General features: G+C 38.7%; 1 protein-coding gene across 4 annotated transcripts in view; it reads left to right on the top strand.

Annotated features, from left to right (window-relative positions):
- LOC134154955 (interleukin-1 receptor type 1-like) overlaps positions 1-7,648 on the top strand; it is a 33,415-nt gene extending 25,767 nt beyond the window's left edge. For all 4 annotated transcript variants that reach the window (XM_062601622.1, XM_062601623.1, XM_062601624.1 and 1 more), the window contains 3 exons: positions 482-625; positions 1,688-1,852; positions 3,377-7,648. In XM_062601622.1, coding sequence (XP_062457606.1) covers positions 482-625; positions 1,688-1,852; positions 3,377-3,771 — 704 coding nt within the window. In that variant the 3' untranslated portion in view covers positions 3,772-7,648. The remainder of the gene's footprint in view (positions 1-481; positions 626-1,687; positions 1,853-3,376) is intronic.
- The last annotated feature ends 12,014 nt before the right edge of the window (positions 7,649-19,662 follow it).

Here is a 19,662-nt window from a genome sequence, read left to right on the forward strand (position 1 = left end):
TTTTAATATACATGAATTAAAAACTACATTTCCATTAAAAAAATATCAATGATAGGTCTTCATAGAGGTTAGACATGATGGAAGGCTGGAGGATCATGGTCAGTAAGCTGTTTCCCAAACTCTGACATTCTTACTTTTTGATTGATCAAATTTTGTATGAGAATTCTCACTCTACTCCTGCACTAGAGTTAGAATCACACAAAATATCAATATTTTTGTGTTTTGACTGAAGAATAGCTGCATTTGTCACATTTCGAAGGTATCTTTTCTCTGAAAAATAAAAGTAGACTTGTCAACTAACAGTATTTGTTGAAAGCGTGTATGAAGAATCTTCAATCCTGTTCATTCATTGCATTCTTGAATCCTTTAATGACTACACAGTTTTTGAGGACACAGCTACCAGTTTTTAACATTCCTCTTTTTTTCAGTTCCAATATATAACTTTTTCCCCCTTCTCCTTTTTTACCACTTTCTATTGCAGCTCCAAATATTCAAGGTTATTTAATTGGAGGAGGAGTTTCTTTGGTATTTTTAGTGTTTTTTACTCTCTTTGTCTACAAGCTCTTCAAAATTGATATTGTGCTTTGGTATCGGAACTCCTGCCATCCTTTCCTGGGTGAAAGAGGTATGTTATGTAGCAGTACATATTTACTTTAAGAGTGTGTTGTGTGTGGTAATGAATAGATTACCTCTATCTTCCCTTACAAAGTGCTGAGTTAACCTGATGGAATGTGACTGGTACTTTGGGGGATTTTTCAAAAGATGACACACTTTTAGGATGTTTAGAATTAGTTTAAATGAGCGGTGCATCTACAGAGAGGAGTCAGCAACTTGCTAGAAATCTTGATATTGAGTCCTGACTTCTGCATAATTCATTCTGTTAAAGTTTCACTACAGAGGTTTCAATGCACAGGCTGTTCTGACAGCAGTTGTTCAGATTTCCTTTAATTACTATTCTTATAAAAAGCAGTAATAAAATGGAATTGCATGGAAGAAGCACAGCAAATTTTACTTCTTCCTGTTTGAGGACACTTCTGATTATTTTACTTCCTGTAAACTCCTGGCATTTGCAGTAACATTGATAGGTGTGCTGTCTGTGACAGCAGGATGCTGGCGTATGGTTCATCGTGAATATCTGAAAGGAGGTGCACAGCTAGAACGACAGATAACATCTATTAGAAGTATAGAGGTATCTGCTGGATTTCTGTGAAGTCTCTTGAATTAAGCCTTTCTGAAAAGTTTCTTCCAAATACTTAATATACTTCTGATATTCTTGAAATATATTAGATATTTGGATTTTTGTTTTCACATCTAAGTGGTGGTTGTGTTTTGAAACTTCAAGCTACAAAAATGACTTACGACTTACCAGGTATTTTGAATTTTAAATATTGTGTTATCCTACTGGAATGACTACTTTGCAGATACTAGAGTTGAGTAAAGAATACTCAAACCTACTTAATTTACAAATCTTTTTTATTTTTGCCTTTTTAGGTTCAGGATACTGAATTTCCAAGGCCTGATTTTGCAGTTATTCAGGCTCAATATAATTATATATACTTAAATAATAGTAAGATTAGGACCCAAAGCAATGCTTTAAGTATGTATGTGGAGAAGTAGACTTTAGGGATTTTTTTTTTTTTTGTCTTCAGAATCCATTTTTATATTGTTCCTATTGCTGACTCTTTAGTTTCGGATGGGAAGATCTATGATGCTTATGTCCTGTATCCAAAGAACAGAGTGAGCTGCTTGTTTTCATCAGATATTTTTGCTCTGAAAATACTACCGGATGTCTTGGAAAGACAGTGTGGATATAACCTCTTCATATTTGGGAGGGACGATTTACCAGGGGAAGGTAAGCTACCTGAAAGCATATGATACTTGAGTTTTCTCACTGGCTGCAGAAGTGAACTGCAAATATAGCTTGAGTATAGGAAATTAAATATGTCCAGCATGAGCTATGATTTTCCTATCCTTTCTGGAGAATGAGGAATACAGCAATGGGTACTCCTGTGAAGTCCTGTTTGTCTCAGCCTTTTCCTTGTCATCAGTTAGCTTTTCCAGGTTTTTTTGTTTAAGTGGTGAGATGGGAGTTTTTTTGTTTGTTTGTTTGGAGGTTTTTGTTTTGCTGTTGTTTTCTTTTTTGTTAATATTTGGCTAACCTAGACATCTGGGAATGGAACAATGCTTAGGTGAAGAAGAGTTGAAGTAGTTGTGAATGATGACTAATGGCAGGAAGGACAGCAAAGTGGATCTTGTAAGTGGTGTGAAAAGAGCTTGTTGCTGTCGGGTGCTATTTGACAAAAGCACCTCTCTTTCACTTTCATTTGCTCTGAGGATTACAGTGAACGTGGAGGAATGAAATAAAGGGGATAACAGATGCTCAGACACTACAGGTGAAGTAAAATGAATACAAAGTAACAATATGTTATCAGGAAAGAGCATCTGAATTGAGGGATACTTGTCTATAGTGAAAGTTCTTTACAAAGTATTGTTTTGCAAGAGTTTTAAGAAAATCCTAGTGGGCGTTTCGTCTGTGTCGCAGACAAAACTTAAATTTTTAGCATCTAACACTTGAAATTGCAAAATTTTTCCCACTGACTGATATTTGTGAGGTGTACAGAGAAAAGCCTTCTGAATCTTTCAGTCTTACAACTTCAAAAAGATAATACAAAGACAGAATAAATTTGACAAATAGATCATGAAAAGAAGTTTTAGTTTAAGCAATTTTTGTAAGGAACAAGCTTAGATCAGGTCATTTATGTCTGGATCACTTTCTATGTATCTCAAGACTGTTGGTACTCATTCAGAGAAGGGCTCCCTCAGATACAGAGTCCGAAGTGCTTCTTACTGAAGTGCACCGTGAAAGATGTAATGGCCTGTTCTCATGGACTTTGTGTGATACTTAGTGTTTCCCTGCCATTGAAGGGAAGATTCTGTGTTTCTTTGAAATTTGCATGTAATGAAAATGTGTTAAGCATATTAGAACAAGCTGTTTAAGAAAAAAAAGCATGATTTTACCTAAGCCAATGTTTATCTAGGTGTAGGGTTTTTGGAACCTGTTTCTTGTTTGATGGTTTTTGCAGTTGCACCTACTGGGATAATGAAATGTCAACTAGATGAATAGTAGATAGCTAGTTACTGTTGTCGGTTTATGCAAAACAAGAACCATAGGTATGCAGTTTGATGCGGTTAGACTGTGTTGCATTAGCCAAATCGCCACTTGTTGGCTAACCCACTGTAACTGCTTGCTTGCACTTACCGCATCCCTAATTATGCAGTAAAGTATTTTGGCTCATATATCAAACAATAAATGAAGCAGCTGCAACATGACAATAACAAATAAAAACATACAGCACGACCTTTTTTCTCTCTACAGCTGTGGTCAGCATTGCTGATGAAAAAATACGCCAAAGTAGAAGAGTGATAATTGTTTTAGTACCAGAACCGTCCTGTTACAGTGTCCTAGAAGATGCATCTGAAAAACAGCTAGCTGTGTATAATGCTCTTATCCATGATGGCATCAAAGTAATTCTGATTGAACTTGAAAAAATACAAGATTATGCAAACATGCCAGAATCCATCAAATATATTAAGCAAAAGCATGGGGCTATCCGATGGAAAGGAGACTTCTCGGAAAATTCTTACTCAGCAAGTACCAGATTCTGGAAACAAGTGCGTTACCACATGCCATCTAGAAAAAATGGATCATCCTCAGGATTGCATTTGTTACCAAAAGACTTTAATTCTCCCCAAATTACATCAGAAGAATGACGCCTCATGACTATGCAGTTCACATAAATGATGATGGGTTCATTGGAGACCACTTGTATCTGTTTGTACAGAGAATGTCATCCAAACTTTCTGGATTAAAGGTACTACAACATTGTCTATGAGCGTGAATCATCCTTTCTTCTGGTCAGATCAACAGAACAGCTTGAAATGTTATCAGCAGCACAGTGATGGCATGAAAACCATGCAAGAAGTGCATAAGGACTTTTCCAAGAATTGTGCTGTGTTTTGGTGAAAAATTTCTGGTAATAAAATTGCAAAGGTTAAAAAAAAAAAAAAACAAAAAAAAAAAACACCCTTCTCAAAACCAAAACTTTTTAGCAATTAAAGGTTGAAAATGAAGGAAATTATATTAATACAAATTGTGATATTGTGTGTGACTTGGGTGATGCCAGTAAACATATTTTTCTCTTTTTTTAAATGAAGTGACATGAAACTTTTGTTTGTTAAAAGTTCATTAATTGCTGCTTTGTTCAGTTTGCTCAAAGAGAAATTCATCTATGTTGCTGCATTACTGTGATATCCTCCAGGAGTAAAGGTAAGAGAAAGTCCTACCTCCCAGCAAAAGAGCTGTTGAGCCTGAGTGTAAACTCTCTTCCCTGATCTGTGACTCCTTTACATTCTAAAGAATTGTGTGATTTTCACTTGTTTTACTCAAACATTACAAAAATATCAGTGTAGTGTTGTGCTGAGATATAAAGATCTAATCCCCAAAGGATGTTTGTTTTTCAGTTAGGTGGCTCTATATATTTGTCCTTATTACACATATGGAACAATGAGCTAATGACACAGATTCTCTAGAGGGCAGTACAGAATGGTTAGCTTCGTTTTTCTTTCCCCACCTTAGGGACCAAACCAAGGTGCTTCAGAGCACAGACTGCACAGCTGAGCTGTTCTCATCGGTTGCAGTTGCTGAAAGAGAGCAGGTCTTCTCTCCTGGTCCTAGCTGGGGTATTGGCTCTAGCATTTGTTGACTCTGGAAGCTGACTGAAGAGATTAATGTGGCAGAAAGTGTTATTTTCCTTGGGCTAAGTTTTCTCCCAGGTCAGTGAGTTTATGTGGCTCCCTGAGGGGTCAGCAGTGTAACGAGAGAAGGAAAGGAGCAATAGGGCCATGCTTACATGCATTTAGAAAATAATACTAAAATAGCGTTGCTGCCCAGTACTCCTCGAAGTCAGAGCTAGCCTGAATTGTCCCCAGGAGCTGCTTACCCCTTTGTTTTTGTTGTTCCCCCCCACCCCGACCTCCCTCTTCCCTGATTGTATCAGGACTCTAAAGTGACTTTGTACCTGATTTGCCTGGGACAGAAAGAATTCAGACTGAAGTCACAACTTCTGTCATTGTTTGGGATAGCTGTTTGGAAGAGGAAGTTGTTAAAATTCACTGTGCATGTTGAATCTTACACTTTTGTTAACTATGAACTTATGCTTGATCTGTGTATTGACAGTGATGTAGTTTGCAATGATGGATTTAGGGGATTGATTTGATTTGATTTGATTTTAGGAAATCAGCAAATATGTTTAAAGCCATGTTTATAGCTCTGGATTTTACAGGAGGAGATGTGGAAAGCTAAATTGCCTGTGCTTTTCAGTCTCTGCTTAATAGTTTACATTTTTAAGTTATGGGATCAATTTGTATAGGAGAGCTTCAAGATTTGACTGTTACACTCTGCATATTTGGAGTACAAGGCATATGTAGCTGTTCTGAATAATACTAGCACATTTCAAAGTCTGCTGAATTGTATGCTAACCTGAAAACAGAATGCTGGTTGTAACTAATATATATGGGCATTGACTTGTTTTTGCTGCTAGTGATTTTTGCCGATGGTTTGTTTATAAAAAGAAATAGCCTTTTGATTTGGTAATGTATTTCTAGGGAGGAAACATAATAGCTCTGCTAATTGTTAGGAAAAAGCCAAATGGTTACTTAGTACATTTAAAGTGAAATCTTGCTTGTGTACTAGTTGAAAAATATGCAGATAGGGTAAGACAGAGATCTGTGGAGACTTTTCTTGATACATGTCACAGTAATAGATTCTTTACAGCTCTAGCTTTTCCCTAGACTAAACGTAATTTAGCTTTTAAACAACAAAACTCTGCAGCTGTGTACACTAACTCCTTTGAGATTGTTTGTTCTAGTACCTTGTATGTGCCCTAGTACAGACGTTCAAGAGGAGACTTCCCAGCAGATTGTTGTGCCTCACTTGCAGCACAAGAGATATCAGCTTCCCACACCCAAAGTTTTAGATATGCCTTTAATCAATGCTTGCCACTGAATTACTGTTTGCATTCACATCCTGTCAGCTTCTGCCTTGCAGCATCTTTTGTTCTCCCTCTCCAATTCCAGCGTATCTTTTCCCGTACAGTTCCCTTAGTCTGGAACAACCAACTTACTGCTGTGTCAGACTGCATCATTTTCCAAGCAGTCCTGGAAGGCTGTTGCTTGTACAGCATTAGGCCAACTTTTTTGAGTTGGTCTTTTGATATTTCCGTTTCTTGATCTGAAAAAAAAGGTGTTCTGCATCCTTCAAAATTCTTCTAGTCTTTAAAGACTGCTTCCTTCTTTTTGACATGGCAGAGTTGACTTTTACTTCTCTCATGCCTCAAGTGTTTACCTTTTTATACCTCCATCCTAAGCAAAAAGAAATGGATAATGTGAGGTACTATCCCAGAAAAATTGTCCAGTGAATCATCTGACTCACCTGACCTTTGTGTTCTGCCTGATGGGTAACAAAAGCAGTGGAAATAGCTTCCTCTCCCACCTGAAGTTATTTGATTACCTGAGTGTATGCTGGAAACTTGAAACTGCCTCTGACAGCTGATGCCTTTTATGTTTTGTGCCTCTGTTGGCAAGAAATCCAGCCTTCCTGAAAAGGTCTTTTGGCCTCATCAGTCTTTTTCTGCTGCTGTTCATCCCATGTCCTATTGTGAGAAACAGGGCTACATGGACATGCTAGATACCGTTCAATCCATTCCCTTGGTAAACTGAAAACCGGCCAGAAAGTAAAAGTTCCCAACAGCTGCTTATTCCTAAATTTTTCTACTACCAGACTTTGCAACTCTATAAGCAGCTATTAAAGTTTATTTTTTGCCAGAATGGAATAAGAATCTCTTCAATTCAGAGTATAGGGTAAAAAAATGCATTTGAAATGTCAAAGATTAATTTCAAACTGTGTGGAATGCTTTATTGCTGAATGTTGTTTATGTATAGACCAATGCGTATGTTTATCTTCTCATTGTATGTTTTGTTCAGTTTAAGACAGAAGTGTTAAGGGAGGAACACTACTGGTTATAAAGTGCCACATTGACTTGGCTGTTGCACAGAATCTGCTTTTCAATATGGTGTGTGTTTGGTGACAGTCTACTGTAGAGTGAAAGAACTTTTGGTAACTGAGATGCATCTGAGCAGGCCTAATGAACTAATTGTTGCAGCTCACAGTTAGATGAAATTGATAAAACAGTTTAGTGAGGGACAGAAGCTGTACAATTTAGTCTCAACTATTTTGTAAGAAGATCCCTATTTCAAATGTGAAGATTAGACACTGGAAGTACCATATTTGTACTCTGAGGACTAAGGTATGATACTCTAGTTTGCATAGTTTGCATTTCCATCAAGACAGTTTGCAATATGGAGGCTAACAGAATTTCAGCAACTTGGGCCACCTGTTTTTTTTTTTCTGACTTAAATGGATTGTGGTATGAAAAACTGCTACTTGGTATCACTATCTTTGGTGGGAAGTTATTTGACTGAGCCAAAATACTGTTTTTATATTTGTACCTTTTGATATGTTTATACAAGTGATGCTGTAGTTCTTACATGTGTTGTGTAAAGACAGTTTGAAGAAAACTCCATTTTCTAATTCAATAAAACTCTCTCTCTTTATATATATACATATATATATTTATATACATATATTTTTTTCATGGCAACACTGCTCTTTTTGCCTTCTTTTTGCACTAAAGCAGGTTGAGAATGAACAAAAACTAACAGCAGCTTTGCTTTGAAGTGTCTTAAACACAATAGTTTTATTAGCCCTGAATTCAAGCTCCTTCTCTCAGAAATGGGTGTGAGCGGAGAAAAGGTCTCATTAACCATCAGGTTATTCTGGTCTCGGTACCACATTTAGCACAATCCACCTTGCCTTGTCTGGGCAGAAAGGAGCTGTGGGCTCTCTCTGCCCTGTCTGATGCCCACCTGGCAGTGAAGGGAGGCCAGGGCAGTCCCAAGGCAGCCACCTCACTCACGAGGACCGGCGCTGTCCCCAGCAGCTGAGCTACTTTCTCCTGTCGGAGCTGCTGAAGGGCTGGCAGAAATGGAGGGGGGGGGAACCAAAAGGAGATGTGAAGGGTATCTTGGCTGTAGGGGAGATAAAGCCTTCTCTGCTTGTCCACTTGGAGAAGTGTCGGCTTTCTGATCCGCTTGAGGAAAGCAAGAGCTTTGGCAGGAGGGATGTAAGAGCTGGTTCTGCAGACAGTGATCCACACGGATCAATTCCCTGGCAGAGGAGTCCAGTCCCCTAGCAAAGGCTCCCACCTCACCTCACCCTCTGAGACTGGCTGGGAAGGCAGCGCTGCAGCAGGGGGTTGCCCATGTGTGACTGATGCCTTGCTCCCTGTTCTGCCACATGCCTCAGGAAGCATTTTTGAGGTGCTGTGCTGCCCTGATCTTTGTGTTGTTCCATTAAACAGAGCTAATTATGTGTGGCTGTCCTTGTGTCTTTTTGTTAACCTTCCAGGGAAGTTTGATAGTAATTTGCAAAATTCAGTCTCCTTGAAATTAATTGCCCCTCTTTGAAATACAAAAGTGTCCTAGAGTAGATTATTTATACTATTTAAGAGTGACTCAACTGCTGAACATGATTGTTTTGCAATTAAAACTGGCAGGAGGCGTCTTCATGAAAACTATGCTGCATAGGCAAGGATTGTGCACATAGAAAAGCAAAGTAATGTTGAACTGCTTGTTCGAGTTGCTATTCTCATTCACGTGCAGTTTCTGGAAAATGCCCTGACATGCTGGGGATCTGCGTATCAGATCAACCTTAGGCACTCTGGAGTGTAGGAACTGGTTGCTGGGGACTGTAACGGGCTCTAGAGCTTTATGCTAGCAGGGCTATTGCTGGGGTCAGCAAAAGAGAGCAGGAACTGCCCTCTGCAGGTTCTGTGGCCAGCTCCGTTGGCAGTGGTGCCACTGCCTGTGCAGGAGATGTTCTGGTGCTTAGTTAGAATGTGCTGAAGGATCGGTGCTGAGGCTCCAGTGGATTCATAGGCTTTGCAGTTTCTGCTGCACGATTTTGCTTTGCAATAAGTAAAGGCATGAGGAAGTCATGACTGCTATGTTCAGGCAGGAAGAAGAAACACCCACAAAAAGGTATTGCATTTTTAAGGGCTTGTGCTGTCAGCTGCACTGTCTGCAGAGAGCAGTGCAAAGAGAGCCCCAGGAGTAGCCCACTATGGTAGCGTTAGTGAAATTTGCACAGCCTTCGTTTGGCAAAAGCTCATTGCATGAGAAGTTTTGACTCTTGCAAATCCTTACTATGTTGTCCTAAAGGCTTAGATCAACCTTAGATCTGCCAGCAAAACAAATACTTGTATGATCAACTCAAAAATCTCAGCTGGGACGGGAACCTAGAAGCCCTAATAGAGTGGGAGAAACTAATACACTGGAGCCACAAATAAAGACTTACTCTGATGATGCATATTTGGGTATTTTATTGGCCAGAGAGAGATTTCTTGCCCTGTAAAAACAGTAGAAAATTTCTTAATTGTCTGCACTGGTTGGCTGCTGAGACATCTGGTTTCACTAAATGGAGTTGTTAGTGAGAGGACTTTTCCAGCAGTTCTTACCAATTCTTCAGTTCGCACTTCTCAGCCCAAGGAGAGCTATCTTCCTCCATAGAGGTGAGTAAAGTTAGTGTACTTTTTGGATGTCTTCACTGGTAATGAATTTAAAGGGAAGCAAATTAACCATACCTAAGCCTTGGATGTAAGAGAGAGGAGGGGGAAAAAATTGGGAAGGAAAAAAAAGATTGACTTCATTAGGACACTAAAGCAGACATTAATAAATTGATCTAATTTCTGCATATGAAATAAGCTCAGGAATAAGATTTTAGATTGCTGAAGGGATTACGATTCCTAGAACTTAAAATTTACAGGTTTTGTGTTTGTGTATGACATGATGTTTTGGCCTGCATAGGTTCATTGTTCACATTTTTGTCCTGCAAGAGTATTAAAGATACTACTAGCCACATAAATGCTTTTCCTCTATAGTTTTCTGCTCTTTTTAAACAACAACAACAACAACAACAACAACAAAACAAAAAACAAAGGTTTGTTTTGTTCCTGTGAGATATATAGCCTCTCCTTCTCCTTGCAGGATCGTGGCACAGGCCCTGTCCATAGGACCCTGCCCTGCTGCCAGGGGGAGCCCCTGCTGCTGCCATCCCTTAGAGGGTAGCTGGCCTGTGCGCTGCCCTGGCAGCTAGGTAATATAGAGACTTAGCAGCAGATGCACTTTACCTTGGCTTGGTATGAACGTGAAAGCCATATGCTTATCATTGCAGGGAAATGCTCCAGTGTACGTCGGCGTGAGAACTTGCTTTCATTTGTTCTCACAGCTGCACGTTTGGGAACCTACACAGGTATCGTATGGTAAAGATTTTCCGTCTCCTTTTGTTTTGGATTTTGTTCCTAAATGCAGAAAGAAAAAATCTTTGAAAAAAGAACCCTTAAAAAAAAAAAAAAAAAACAGATGACATTTGCAGTGTTAATTCAGGGTAACGCAAAATACATACAAAGCAGAGTTCTCTACTTTGATTTTTAACAGGATTAATTTTGGTGAGGCTGTTACCCCTCAGAGATGAGCATCTCTGAGTAAACTTAAGAAATAAGTGTGATGAGAGATGTAATTTAAGAAATAATCTAGCTGTGTGATGAGAGATGTTTGTTCCAGGAAAGTTATGGTTCCACCTCCTTAAGTTAAAGGAGGACATCTGGCTATAATTTCCAGTTTTTCATTTAGACATCACTGCAGTCTTGGTTCTGTTGATTTGATAAACAGATCCAAATTGCGTGGAAAGAACTTCCCCCCCCCTTCTCCCCCGCCTCATGAGCCATTTTCTTGGACACTGTTTAAAGGCCTGGAAGAAGGTGATGGCTGTCAGTTACGAGAATTTAATTGCCTACAGGATATGTGTGTCCTCTTTGTTAGAATGCAGTTTCCTGGAGATTCCTTGGGAGCTGGAAGAACTGCAATGAAATAAAAATTACTGGCAACCTCTCTTATGGCTGTGTCTGCCACTTGATAGACTGAAATAGTAAGACTGAAATGAGTATGATGGATGACTAGCAGGCTTATTCAAAGTATCTTTCAGGCGTAAGCAGCACAGAGGAAAATGTAACAGGCAGGTCCCACTGGTGCAGCGGAGAGCAGGTTCTGGCTGCCAGGCTAGCAAGGGAAAGCTGTTATCCTTGACATCCAGCTGCCGTTATCCTCCCTCCCGTCCCACACAAGCCAGCGCAGCCTGCATGGCTGCCTCCATTTCGCGGGTCTGGAGCAAAGTTTGCAGAACAGTAAGTTTGAGAACAGCGTGAAGGCGAACGCTGCGCCACCTCCGCATCTTCCTTCTCTACAGAGCGTGTTCACTGCAGGATCCATTTTTTCAGTGGGTGCAAGCGGTGTTTTCTCCCAGGTTATGCCTGATTTTGTCTTTCTCTTTTGACTGAAGTTCCCTACATGATGAAAAAAAAATATGCAGTGAAACTAGAGAAATGAAGATGGGCGAGAAGCAGAGGGAGGGGAGGATAGTGGGGATGAGAATTACCCTTGTCTAACACTACTTGTGTTTTGTTGGTACATCAGGCAGCAGAAAGTTTGCTTTTTTGAATGCAACTACTGCCCTGGCCATCTAGTCCGATTTCACTGAAAGTTACTGGAAAACAGAATTTAGGAAACCAGGGTGAAAGAAAGTAGATGTGAAATATATCAAGATACTAATTCAGATTTTTCATTTTCATTGTGCGACAAGCTAAACAGTGTGTTTAAATGCGTTAGTTAAAAAAAAAATTTTGCTAGCTTTTGTGTCAAGCCCGAATATTATATGTCCTTTTTGTACTGCTTCAGAGATGAGAAAGATGCTTTGCCCTTTCACTGATATAGGGTATAAGATATTGCTGTGACTATCCCGTTTCATTTTTAATTGTAGTGGAGTTTTTTGTTGTTTTTACAATGTTTAGAACTAGAAATGGGGATAGAAGGAGAAATGAATAGATCATATGACTTCTTTTCTAAACAGGTCTGGAACTATAATATTTTTTTAATTATTTAAATACATAGTGATTAGGTTCAAATGAAAGTCATTTTCTTTTCAGGCCCCTAAATAGTAAATGCCATCCTGTTTAAAAGGCAGAGATATCAATAATGTTTATATAAGAGGGGACTTTGTATATCAGGCTTTTATGTCTCTAGTTGTTTAGATATGCTCAGTTATTTTCTCTGCCTCACTTAGTTCACTTCCTAAATTACACTTAAAAAGAAAAAAGGACATCTTTATTTTATATACATGTCCACACAAATATGAATAATAAAGTGATCATTTCTGTTGACTAGAATGGATTCATGTGTAGCCAAAAGTAAGCATGAGCTAAGGTCGCTCAGTGCATCCAGAGTGCATCACTGAGTCCCAGTCCCCTTTCCCATATGCTTCGTCTTGATAGACATCTCTGGCTTTGCAGAATTTGTGGCAGGGTTGTAGACACTTTGTAGAACAAATCCTGCAGTCTATCTATGATGTACAAAGAAAAAAACACCTCAGTGATCTCCTAATGTTAAAAGAATTATTTTGCTTACTAGTTAAATTATTTCCTGAATTCTTGAGAAGGAATATTTCAGTTTTTGTATTGTTATTTATTTGTACTGTGAGTGTTTCAGTAAATAATTGTTACTGCATTTAGGAAGGTAATCCATTTAAAGACAAAAGATTTCTTCCATTGAGAAAGGATCTGATACTAAACAATGTGACTAAAATTGATGGAGGGAATTATTTATGTAAAATCAGGTAAAATTATTTAGCAGAATAATACAGCATTTCAGAAAACATTTATGTAACCGTCATTCATACGTCTACTTTTTATTCTTTAGTGTAACGAAGCAGTGTGATACTATGGGTTCTGTATTGTTTTTTATCTAAATCAAAAATTTCATTCAATGATTTCTTGTGTTCACGGAGAACATTGAATTGAAACAACCAGGAAAACATAGTTTTGTTCAATTGCAGTAACCCTCTCTCACATGTGAAATTAACAAATTACTAGTATTTCTGGGTTTTGTCTGTTTATAAACATATGTGTATCCAGATCCATAGCTGAGGAGCCCAGCCCATTACCCAGTTACTCTTTATTCAGCGTGCTTGTCAGCAGTTACTGTTTTGTGGTCAAACAATGTTTGTTATGGGGGAGAGTGAAAAATATAACTTCCTGAGACTAGGAAGTTATATTAACATGTGGAAGTTCCTGGAACATGAATATAATGAGGAAGGGAGAGGGGAATTTGCTTAGGAACAGGGATGTCGCAGTATGCTGCAGTTCATCATGATGGGGAGCTCGAATGTGAGCAGTTTGGACACCTTCATAGCACAACAGGCAAAGCATTGCTTTGGGGATGGCTAAGAACAAATGCACATACAGGCAGGTAAGTCCGGAGATTTGCAGAAGGGCAAATACATCATTCAAGAGCTCTCCATGGCTATGTCTGTTACAGAACATGTTAGTTCTTGGGTGCTGTTGAGTTCATGCGCACCTTACAGCTCTGTCCTCACCCCATGTTGGGATACGAGGTGGATTCAGCCCTTTGACTTTCCCTGGAAGAAAACCCAATGTTCAGCCAAAGAAGAGTCAGGGACATGCTCAGTCTAGGTCTTCAATGGAGCTAAAAGCATGCATCCATGTGAAGAACTGTCAGTGCGGAGAGAGGCTGAAATATTTTGGGAAGTTCCAGCACAAGCATTTGATGAACACTGAGTTAAAGTTGCCAGGCCATGTTTCCTACTGGTCCCAAAGAAATAAGCAACAAAGACATATTCAGTCAGCTACTGGTGCTTCATTTTTCAGTGCCTCTTTTCAGTCTCAGCTAGCATTTTACTCACCCACTTAAGAATAAATTGAATATTATTGTCCTGTAAAATATGGATAAGGAGCCTGAAAAGCTATTAAGGCTTTTGATAACATAACATTGCTTTCTCCTCATCTACATTATTCTATTTATCTTGTTAGGGTGGGATTTTTTTCTTTTTTTGGTCAAAGTTAGGTTTGAATAGAGCAGATTAAACAAGTAGAAAAATATCTAAAGAAAAAAAAAGAAAAAGGTTAGGTCAGGTGCAGAGAACAAGAATTCTGTTGCAAACCTGCTTCTTTGCAGTTCATCAGTGAAATGGAATGTCATTCTATCAACCGCTACTGATATTTCTAGACTAGTGCTATCCCACTTGTTTTGGTAGTTATTTTTAGGCTGATGATTTATTCTGATAACACTTAATATTTGTGGCTTCCCTTTTCCCTCCTTCCCCCAGAAGAAAATTATATTCTTTATCCAAAAAATAATATGACTGAAGCTAAACTTGGTAAATAATTAACTTCTCCCTTCCATTTACAGATCATAAGATAAATTTACCTCTGTCAGTGATGTGCCTCATATATTTATTGTGATTTTTTTTCAAACTTAGTATTAGAAAACCTGCTCCATACTGTTCCCAAATTCTTGGTTCTCCATTCGTGTTCATGGATTTCTTTCAATATGTATCTTGTGCTACACAGACAAGAGTTTTGTACAAGTCTCTTGCATAGCAGAAGTAATTCAAGTTTTGCCTCACTGGATTACTGGGAAACTCACGGTAAAGAATATAAGGACGGAGTGCTAGAGAAGAGGCATGTCTGATAAGAGACATGCAAAAAGATTTGTGCAGATGAAAATTAGGACAATTTGGGGTCCTAGAGAAAGGAAATTAATAGAAGATATGCTAAAACATGTTCCTCTTCTACTTTCTCTCAATTTACTCTCTTCTAAACAGAGTTTTGCCTCAGAAATTGAGATATGCCAACCACTGCATGAAATCTGCTAGGGAATTTGCTACAGCTTGAATGGGAGGCACTTGATGGTACAGTGATGAGTAAGAAACTATGATTCTAGGATAGACAAAATGCAGTAGTGAATGGTACAGAAAACAAACTAGGAGCTTATTTGAATAATACTATTCACAGTGACCATGCTGGCATATTTTAAGAAGATAAAGGAAATATTCTGTATTTCAGACTTTGCAATTCCTCATCATTACATACAAGAGTGAGGTCTAATGTTAGTGCTCAGTTGTCCTAAAATGACTTCTTGCATTTAACTGAATTCTTTCACATCCTCAGTCTTTCATATGAGCTACTGTTTTGCTTTAGTATATACCATTTGGCTAAAAGGATCAAGACCAGTTTGGGGCCAAATTCAAATAACTTTGTTGTGCTGTGCAGTCTGCTGGTTAGGGCACTAGTCTAAAGCACATGAGATCCTGATTTACCCACTGCCTTGTAACACACACAAAAAAGGAACACCTGGAATTTCATAGCTTTTAAAAAGGCATTTGTAATACATACGTGAACTCACATTGTTGTAGCCATCTCAAAGACCTCTTTCCCTTTGCAAATCCTTTTTAAAGGCAAGACTTAATACTTGAACATGGTAAATGGCCTCATTTGTGCATTGTGAATTTTCTTGGCTCTTAACTTCAAGAACCAGAGAAGGTCTATCTGTATGAATAGAAACACAGGCAAAGGCAGCAATTCTAAAGAGCCCAAATGTATTAGATGCCAAGCTTATGAAAACCTACTCATGTGAATGATTCGGGTTATGTGTGTTAGATACGAATTTGACCAACCTTCAATAGGAGTTACTTCCACTAGGGTGCTCGTGCGCGTATGCAGAACCTGGGCCACTTATGTATGATCAGAGAATTGCATTTCAAAATAGAGACATAAATTCAGTTTAGAGAGTGTTGGGAGACAGACTTGGTCTGTGGCCCTTTAACACTTAACTACATAAATGCCATTGCTTCTGGCTTAAGTGCCAAAAGAAGAGCAGAGAATAATTTGCAGGACTGGGGTCTCATAAAGCAAACAATCCATAATCTCATAATGAGATTAGAAAAAAATCATATTTCTAAAAGTTCTTCTTTCTGTCAAATTGCTCTTCAGCTTGTTGCTGTTTCCTATAACTTGAATGGTTCAGAGTATACAAAATCAAATAATTTTTAAGGTCACTGTCTAATGATGCTTTTCAGGGTCAAACGTCATCAGAAACTGCAATGTATCAAGCTTTAATGAATACGTGACTTAGAAAAAAATGAAAATGTTTATTGTAGATCTGGATTCTTTTATTTGTCTTGTTATTAGGGAACATCTGTTGTGCATTCAGCTTATGTTTCTAATTCTTTTTTTTTTCTCTATTTAAAGAGAGATCTAGAAACATTTGGGTGTCTTTAAAAGAAAGATGAACCACCCGTTTCCTCTCATTAGTCTGTGATTCTGGATAGTAAGCCCTTATTTTTACGTAAGAAATTACTGGTGTAGTTTCTGACTGCATGATGAGTCCATCAGTAAACATTATTATGAGCCACACCTCAGAGTCATGTAATTCTCTTCCAACTATTGTGTCATTGGTAAATTACACAAAAAAACTTTTTTTTTTTTTTTTTTTTTTTTTTTTTTTTTGTGTGTGTGTGTGTGTGTGTGTGTGCTGAGAGAACTAATGAAAATACCAGTATGAAAATAACGGCTGTTCTTACTGACTCCTGCGTGATAGTAACTACTGTCATGCTTTGGCTGTTCCCTGTCCAAGCATCTGCTTGTCATCTTTCCACTAGCTTGCTACTTAGTCAGCCTTGCCATTCTGGTTTTGCAGCATAACTCAGCTTTCTCCAGTCTTCCATAATAATTGGTTTCTATGATGAAAGGGATAAGGATATCAAAGCAAAATAACAGACTGATGTGATAGATCTGAGCACTGCTACGTTCCTTTTGTATTTTGTTCAATTTTCCTTTCCTATTTTAAGCTATTCTCACTGCCAAAAGAAAGAAAAGCCTCACATACTTTATAGCTTGTTTAAGACATTTGGTATAATTTCTTTCTAGAGAGCGCATATGTGTGTATATATATATATATATATATATATATATATATATATGTATCATATATATTTTTAAAATGTTGCAGAAAACTTGTAACTTTGTTTTCATCTTAGTTTTGGTCATTTCTATTAAATCTTCATTTCTGTCAGCCTTGCTGCCTTCTCTCCTGTGTTCACCATCACTTTTCTCAAAGCAAATGGAAGGATTCATACAGTTTTGTGACCACACTAAATTATTTTCCTCATCCTGACTGCTTTGAAGTCCTATTTCACTGGTCATGTTTATGGCAAAAGAATCTTTTATTAAATATTTTACTTCATCTGGTGAAACTAAACTCCATTTGATTTTTGCCAGTGCTTACACTTATGAACTTGAAAACAGGTCTTTTTTTTACCAGTCAATCCCATGTCCCATTTCTCTAGTATTTTTTGCTGAGACATCTATTCCCCTAGATGAATGTGGAGCCTTCCAAATCTGCATATAAAGTGGGAGAAAGCGAACTTGGAGGCAGGATGAAAACTAGTGAATCATTGCTTCAGGGCAGACAGGAGAAGGACATATTTTATCATAAAAAGGGGGCTTTAAAAAAAAATAATAAATAAGTATGTACCTGCTAGAAGAACAAACCACTTCCTATGCTCTGCTGGGGAATTATTGGTAACTGCAGTATGTTTAACTACCCTACTTACAACTTCAGAGAAATTCTTGTAAGATGGACGTCTGCAAGATGTAAATATTAACATAGTTGCTCGGCATGAAAACTGAAAGTAGGATTGCTCAGTAAAATGGAATCATACGTTAAGTTTGCACTTGCAAATCCGCTTAGATAGCCTTACGTTCTTAATATTTTTGATTTTGGATGATAGGTATTAAAACAGCCTGTTTCATGCAGTTTTAAATATGTCTAAAATAGTTATCTGCTATTATATTTATTGACCTTTTTTCTTGTAAATTTAACAAAGATAGTTTTTTATGTACAACGATATTCTTTATATCTTAACCAAAGACTTATCTTGTACAATAAAGTTTAAGGCAGATGTGGCAGAAAAAAATCTATAAAGAGCTTTAAAATTGTTAGTTCTTCCATTTATCTTGCTCAGTTTCAGATGAGAATCCTTACATAAAGCATGTGTGTTGCAGCCCAAAACTGAAAAATAGGATTATGACTACAAATTACATAGCTTTGCCCGAAATGTACTTGCCTATGACATAGACACACAGTGTGATTATAGTGTATTTTTTATGTAGAGGGAATGATTTACCAGGAGTTGGCAAAAGAGAAAATTACAGCATTTTATCATTTGCTTTAAAAATTATCAGTCACATTTTCTTGTCGTTATCACTTGTCCCAAAGTAGGGCGAGAGTGCTTCACATTAGTACCTAGGCTACATCTATGTGAGCAAGTAGTGTCCTGATTTTGGCAGGACAAATCAGCTGGTGCAAAGGACCTGATGTCCACACAACACATACGTGTTTCAGGGTTTTTTCTCTCAGACTCGCTGTTTTCAGGTACTGTGGACAGCATGCCCCTCTGGTTGGAGCTTATCTCCACGTTTGGCCTCATCTCAAAGGAATCTATTTGATAAGCTCCAGTGATGCTCGGTGATACAAAGTGCAGAGAGTGAGGATGAGAGGCAGGTGAGCTTTAAAGGCACTCTCTTGATACAAACTAAAACGCTAATGCAAGCCCTGCACATACATCTAAAGGGGATGAATAGAGAAGGGAAAGCTGTCAACACTATAAATTGGGGAAGACAGCTGAAAAACTGAACAGAACCACTGGTGAAGGTGGAAAGATGGTTGCGGTAATGAAAGGCAATTGTATAAATTCATCTTGGCCAGTTTCCATCCCTTCCTTAAGGGAACGTTTTCGCTCTAATTTCTTTACGTGCAGGGCATAGAAGGATTGAAGTACTCACTGCAGGTACCCTGCTCTCTTCATTGGTTGCATAAAACTTATCAAATACATTAGGCAGCAGCATGGGGCTACCCGACGGCAAAAGCACTTCAGGGAAATCTTATTCAGCCAATACAACATCTTGGAAAAATACAGTATACCAAGTGCTATTTGCAAGTCTGGTCTCTTCATAACCACAACGGTTGCTGCTCCCTCAGTTACAGAAAGATAAGCTAAGTCACCATCAGCGGTCTTCTGCAAGCTGTTTTCAGAGAAGCTTTCTAATTAGTTGTGTTAGAGCCCTCCCAGGGCAAATTACAAACAGACCATGCATCCTTAGAGCTTTGCAAGATGACATACGTGGGCATGCTGGATTTTGACATTGCCCTGTGTCATTGCGCCTGAGCTTTGCAACAGGAAGGGGTGCTGCAGAAATTGTTACCTTGCACCCAGTATATTAAAAAAGTTGATTAAAAACGTGAAGGACTAAAGCAAAATGACGATTTATTTAATTCCACAGTATTTTAAGTGACACTCTAACACAAACCAAATGGAAAGGGACGGTGTGTGGGGGGGAAGAAGTGGCTTTTGTCCAAATTCCTTATTTTTCGCAGCCAGGCTTTAACAGACGCCACTCTGGTGTAAACCAGGACAACATCCTGCCTGGGGCAATAGCGGCCGCTTTGTGCCTTCGCTGCCTTCCCTCGGCGCCACCGCCCCGCTCAGCCCCCGGCTGCAGGTGCCCGCGGCGGCCGGACAGCTGCCTGCCCGCCCGCCGCCCCGGCCGAGGGGAGCCCGCAGCCGTCGAGGCGGCG

Source organism: Rhea pennata, chromosome 1, assembly GCF_028389875.1.
Source record: "Rhea pennata isolate bPtePen1 chromosome 1, bPtePen1.pri, whole genome shotgun sequence".
Classification (NCBI taxonomy): Eukaryota; Metazoa; Chordata; class Aves; order Rheiformes; family Rheidae; genus Rhea; species Rhea pennata.